This window comes from Limulus polyphemus, unplaced genomic scaffold, assembly GCF_000517525.1.
Source record: "Limulus polyphemus unplaced genomic scaffold, Limulus_polyphemus-2.1.2 Scaffold248, whole genome shotgun sequence".
NCBI classification, from domain to species: Eukaryota; Metazoa; Arthropoda; class Merostomata; order Xiphosura; family Limulidae; genus Limulus; species Limulus polyphemus.
The window spans coordinates 127264-133837 of record NW_013665858.1 but is presented as its reverse complement, the minus strand read 5'-3'; the positions used below and the strand labels follow the sequence as shown (position 1 = coordinate 133837).

The 6574-nt window shown below is 32.6% G+C and overlaps 1 protein-coding gene across 1 annotated transcript in view; it reads left to right on the top strand.

The window, feature by feature from the left end:
• The window catches only part of LOC106478768 (cytochrome P450 315a1, mitochondrial-like), a 9861-nt gene extending 6027 nt beyond the window's left edge, over positions 1–3834 (top strand). The window contains exons 5-8 of the mRNA XM_013939332.1: positions 1618–1784; positions 2318–2396; positions 2786–2992; positions 3718–3834. Coding sequence (XP_013794786.1) covers positions 1618–1784; positions 2318–2396; positions 2786–2992; positions 3718–3834 — 570 coding nt within the window. The remainder of the gene's footprint in view (positions 1–1617; positions 1785–2317; positions 2397–2785; positions 2993–3717) is intronic.
• Positions 3835–6574: the final 2740 nt, after the last annotated feature.

Sequence of the window (6574 nt, the reverse complement as noted above, 5' to 3'; positions counted from 1 at the left end):
TAAAGATTTTATTATCTTTCTTTTAACGTTTCGAACACACCTTTTTCGAGTTCCGTGTTTTGCATCCCATTATCAGAAAACTGTGCTCTTTACTTTGGCGTGGCGGGTGCCTTATAAGAGTCGCAGTCAAAATCACATCATTCGATTAAAGTAGCACAAAAGCTGGTGGTGGGTGCTGATACGTAGTTGACTTCCCTCTAGTCTATCAGTTGAAAATTAGGGACGGCTAACTTTGATAACCCTCGTTTAGTTTTGCGTGAACATCCAAAACAAACCTTTTAGATAAAACTCGTTCCTTATAAAATACGATGCTAAAAGATGTTGTTAAAGCACTGGAATGTTGTAGCTACGTTTACGATAACCATAATAATATCTAGGAACCATTTTTAGTCATATTGTTTTCTTCTTAGCTTTAATTTTCGGTGGTTCTATCGTTCATTGTTATATTTTGTTCGTAGCTGTAGTCTTCCTTATTGTTTTACCATTTAAAATGGCGAAAGCTCGCGAAGCATGGTGAAAAATAACTCAACATTTGTGATAATAATAATTTAACAGTTCATTTTTTTTTACATATTCCTATAATTTTGTCCATTTATGACTTTAAATCAGAGGTGTGTGCAAATAGTATTTCATATTTATCTTTTGTCTCTCACAACTGACTGTCCAAGGGGCCTTTCGTACAATACCAGAACCCGTAGTGATTTTTATCACAAATGTTAGGCCTATCTGCTCTTTTTTTTAATTTTATACTTTTCTATGCAATCGTGGTCTCATCCCCCCCATCCCCTCTTGCAGGGGTAGAATCACTCGCTGCTTTTTTTCTGTTATAGCAATCTCGTTTGTTTTCTTTTATTTGTAATGATATCTTCGTTCGTAGTTGTATTCATCTTTGTTCATAGCGGTAGCCATATTTCCCCCCTAGTGCTTATAATGCTCGTTGTTTTATTTTATTGGTAGTAATAATCCTTTTTTTCTTTTTTGTTTAGTGATAATTCTTATTCCTAGTTTACTTTTTGTGATGTCAGTCTCGATTTTTTTCATTTGTTTGTAGTATAGTCTAACTATAGAAGTCTCGTACGTTGTTACCATTTTTGCTCGAAGTGGTTTTTCTATTGGTAGTGGTACTCTCATTGTTTTTACATATTCAGTAATGGTAGCCTCTTTTGTTTTCTTTGCTCGTAACGGTAACCTTGTTTTCCTTTCTTGATAGTGGTACTCTGGTTCTTTTTTTTTATATTACTTGTTATGGTAGTCTCGTTCGTTATCTTTATTCATTAGTAGTTTTATGTTTTAACACTCAAACTGATTGAATTGTTTGAACTTCATTTGTTTATTGTTAAACACAAAGCTACGCAATGGGCTTTTCTGTGCTCTGCTCGTCACGAGTGTCGAAGTTCGAATTTCAGCGTCGTTATCCTACAGACTTACAGATGAACCTCAGGGGAGCATTTAAGTTTAAACAAATCTTAAGTACTTTTTTTCAACATACGAAAGTAACATATTGACTTGTAATCAAATACGGAAATTACTTTCAAAAATATAAATTTATCGTACTTTGCAGTTTTCTTCTTCTTTTTTCTAAGTAGAAATGTCAATGTGTCACCTTTTTTTTTAAAGACATCCCACGCCACACAATGGACACTTTACATGCTAGCGAGAAACCCGAAATGTCAGGAAAGAGTTGCAGAGGAAGTTAATAGAGTGGTTCCTTTTGGGGAAGTCATGAAAGAGGAGCATCTCCAGCATCTTCCTTTCCTGAAAGCTGTAATCAAAGAGACTCTTCGGTAGATATTTATCTCATCTATAATGTTTGATCTTGATCTGTAGCGGTTCCACTACCTATCACTGCACTACAACGTTAAAAACAAATATATCACCTACGTTTCAAACATTTTCAAAGCATTTACGTATGTAAATATATAGTGTTTAAAAATTCAAGTATCAACTTCGCATCACTAATTATTAGTAATATATATATATATAGATTATATGATATTTATAAATATTTGAAATTGTCACTAAAATACTTTTCAAACATTGAATCTAATCTTTATCCAAATAAGTCCTAACAACAAAAGCTCAAAATAAATAATCCATTGATTTTAATGTTATAATTATTCAGTTTGTAAGAATTAGATTATAATTGACTTTGTATCCTGAGGCTGTGAGATGGTAAATGAAACAAATAAATATAACGTTGGTATTTATAACCACTAATTTGTTCTTTCTTTTTTCTTTTTGCATATATCACATTTAGATCTATTTTTTATACTTCTTGCCATTAGGTATCGCTTCTAAACATTTCTTTTTTCTACAGGCTCTATCCAGTTGCTCCATTCTTAACACGAATCTTGTCAAAAGATATTGTTTTGAATGGCTACGAAATACCATCTGGGGTAGGTAGCTTTTGGTTTTGTTTTGAGTGTGTATGTTTGTGTTGCCTTAATGATTTAGAGATTTATATTCCAATTATATTTTTTGTTTTTTAACATTCTAGTTCAACAATGAATCGTTATATATTTGCAAGTAAGACATTATTTTCATATTTCCATGTGCGTATTGGGAAATTTGTTAGTGTTATATCGGTTATAAGTTATGTTCAACCATTTTTTATTGTAAGTTGTTGAAGCTGGTTTACTTTGATAATAAGGATTTCACGTTATACAAATTAAAATGCATGTATTAGTTTTTAAAGAGAGAGATTTACTTCTTACGTGTGGCATATTTGTCAAAAATGTAAAGTAAGTGTTCTTGTATGTTCTAATAAAAGCTTAAAATATTCCAGAAGCTGATCCTGATGTCTTTATACACTACAGGAAGAGATCCTAAATATTTTTCAGACCCAGATCACTTCATTCCCGACAGATGGCTGCGCAATCGGGACACACATGACGTCATCAATACGTACGCTTGCTTACCATTTGGCTACGGTCCCAGATCTTGTATAGGGCGTCGGGTAGCAGAGATTCAAATGCAACTCCTTTTAGCAAGAGTAAGTATAGTGGTGTGATACCTGCTTAATTTTTGAGCACTTATTTACTTACAAACTAAAGCTATTTGAAAATTCGGTGAATATCAAAATTGAAAAACCCTCTGAGCTAAACATGTCAATTCTACAGGGTTTAACATGAACTATGTGAAACTCGTCAATTTCTGTATCTGTAGTTATAGGGTTAAGCATAGGAACAACTGTTATTACTGGAAAATAAAATTATTTCAAAATGCATGCATTATATATTGAATAAATTGTGCTATCAAATAAGGGAGACATATTGTAAATAGTGGTTTGTATAAACTTATTTATACTTTGCCCAAGAGTAAACCCTTATCAGTAGTTTAAATGTTAGTTTTTTTAAAGTGACAAAACAATGGCACAATTGTTGTTTTATTCATACAGTAATTGTTCGGTTTTATTCTAAAATAATGGTTAACTTTCATACCCTAAATCTTAAGAAAAATGATTACCATTTCACACATTTGTGATATTTAAATATAATACTTTGTGGTGATATAGACGTCTTCTGCACGATGGCCTTTTGTTGTTGTTGTTTTGAGTTCATCTATTTCTCATATCGCTCATCACTGATAAATTAATTACACAAATTTTGGTTCTTTGCAGAGAAACGTTTTCACGACTATATGTGTGTTATTTACACAGTTCAAACCCTTTTTTAACGTTTAGTTTTATATAGTTGGTATTTTTATGTTCCTTTATAGACGGTTCAGGCATTCCATATAGAGTCTGTTAATTCAAGAGAGGTGGGGATCACTATGAGGATGATCACGACTCCCGATGAACCAATCAGACTACGTTTGCTGAATCGCAACATATGACTGCTCTAGATAATTCATTCAATAAATTATCCCTTCTCGGGCATACATTCAACAAATAACTTCCTTACAGAAGATTTCAACCAATGCTTTCTTTAGGGAAAGCATTTGGTACAAGTGACTGGCATCGATACTGGTTGTTGATGATAGCCAGTCATCCAAGTGAGGTTAAAAAAACAAAAACAAGCTTCAATTCAGCTCATTCAGTGCAATCATTGTTAGTGTCTTTTATTCTAGAGAGAGAGAGAGGGAGAGAAAGAAAATCAGATTGTTTCACAAATGCAGTGATTATCCGTTACTTCAAACTAAAATGTGTGTATGTGAGAGAGAGAGAGAAGATGTGACTAGCAAGAGGCACGAGAAAAATGGAGGATCAAGAAAAAGGTTTACACAAGTTGAAGAATCCTGAAAACGAGAAACTGTAAAAAAAGGCATAAAAGGATTCTAGTTATTTAATGTTATAAAGAGTGGTTTTAAAACGTAACGGTACCATTTGTCCTTTCTAATTAACACCACCTTAGGTGGTTCAAATGTTAATAGTTTGAAGAACGTGGTGTTTATTTATAGGGTGGTTTTGCTGCTAGATTCACAATGACATAAAGACTAACGGATGACGCTTACCATTTTCAGCTAACTTTGAGTTCCTTCAAATATACAAATATATTGAAGTTTTACTGCAAATATCATAAAGTGTCTCTAAAATTTTTAACTCGGAGCAAGGGAAGACTAAATTAGTAGTTTCACAGATTACTTTTCGTGTATTTTTTAAAAAGACTATATATATATATTCTTTTGTCATTATTAAGGAGATTAGAGAGACAGAAGTTCTATATAGTAAATGACTGATGAATGTGGTTGAAATGGACAGCCTGGAGAAGTCAACTATTAATGAACCGTCCTTTTACCATTTCATTAACATTAAGTCCATTAAAAACAACATTCAGAATCGTTTATATCCTTTCGTAGTTCCAGTACAAAATCAGTGATGCACGTTTCGAACAATGAAGGAAAATATATTAATATCTGTACAGACTGAAGCTTTTATTTATTTTAAGATATAAAACGGATCGTTCAATACAGACCAATCTAAATCAGAAAATATTGATGTCAGATTAGCTAAGATTTGCTTCGCTGCTTCTAGCTAAAAACGCTTTACATTTATATATATGTTATACTACATCATCCATTCTACAGAGAGATAATTAACAATCACCAATAATTTACTTGGTTTACAATATACCCACTACTTGAGTTATAAATCCTGTTTTATTGTGAATTTTAGCAGGATGTTTGCTCGTTTCCGATGCTTCATCAGTTAATAACCTAGATGAGTTTTTTTTCAGTTTTAATTTTACATTGTATTGAGTTAATTATAAATTCTTTACAACTACTTACTCAATTTTATTCTACTTTTATAGCAGGCCAAAAATTTTAAGAACAGTCATTTTATTTTAGTGTTATCTGCATAGGATGGCTTTCAGTTTCGGGGTGAGAAAAATTGACTGTACATTTTTCACTAACTTGAATTCTTTGTAGATTCAAAGCTAAATAACAGAGGATAATTAATATAACTAATAAGGGTAGTCTTTTTTCTTGTTGTTTTTTTTTTAAAAGGAGACTGTTTATAAAATATTTACACAGATTCAAGTATCGCTAAGTTGCAGAAAAAAATTTCATGTTATATTTTATACACAGATCTCTTCTACGTTAGTTGCATAATTTAATTTTATAGTAAGTGTTTTATAAGTATTGTTTACAATTGTTTTTAAACAGGAACTGTTGAAGCATTGTTTTATGTGAGTAAATTGGTAGAGGCCCCCAGTGGCACAGCGGTATGTTTGCGGACTTACAACGCTAGAATCCGGGCTTCGATACCCGTGGTGGGCAGAGCACAGAAAGCCCATTGTGGTGCTTTGTGCTTAACTTCAAATAAATAAATAAACAAAATGGTAGGGAGAGGGTACGCGTAATTATTGAAGATCTCATGTTTTAAGAATGCAATTTTTTTTTACTATCCGAAAACCAATCGTGAAGACAACAGTATATTACATGCTTAAACAGGATGGAGCAAAGTAACTATACAATTGTTTTATTTAGAACCTAATTGAATTATATCTCCGCAGATAGACATAACGTTTTTATATTGTTTCTTCTTCTTCTTTCTTCTTCCAAAAACTTTTCGATCGACTGTTATTCCTTCATCCTTCACTTCTTAGTCGATTGACTTGAAACTTAGTAGGGTTATACCTTGGTCCAATATGCCCAAATAAACTTTTTAATTTTTTTAGTTTAGGCCTTTTTAAGGATTTTATGGGGTCAAAGATCAAACAGTCCCAAAATTTATATTTTGGCCTCCTTTGCGGACATATTTACAGCAATCAAGACGAAAATTAGCACAAATATAAATTTTCATGCGTCCAACACGTTAGCTTAAAAAGAGATGGAGTTAACCATTTTTAGTCATTTTAGGGTGGTTAGAGCTCGCCAAGAAAATCATAATTTTGGGGGTTTGGGTTAATTACTTAGCCGTATTTTGATTAATTTACATGGGATTTGGTACAAGAGGTCGTTTCTACAGGTCTCGCACATTGACAAACAAAAATTGTGGATTTACCCGTTTTTAGTAACTATAAAGGGTCAAAATGCCACAAAAACATAGTTTTAGGTTCGATGACGAGGAACCCACTTTGAGACTAATAATGGCTGGAGACGGCTTGAATGGGTAATGAAGAAAAACTTATAT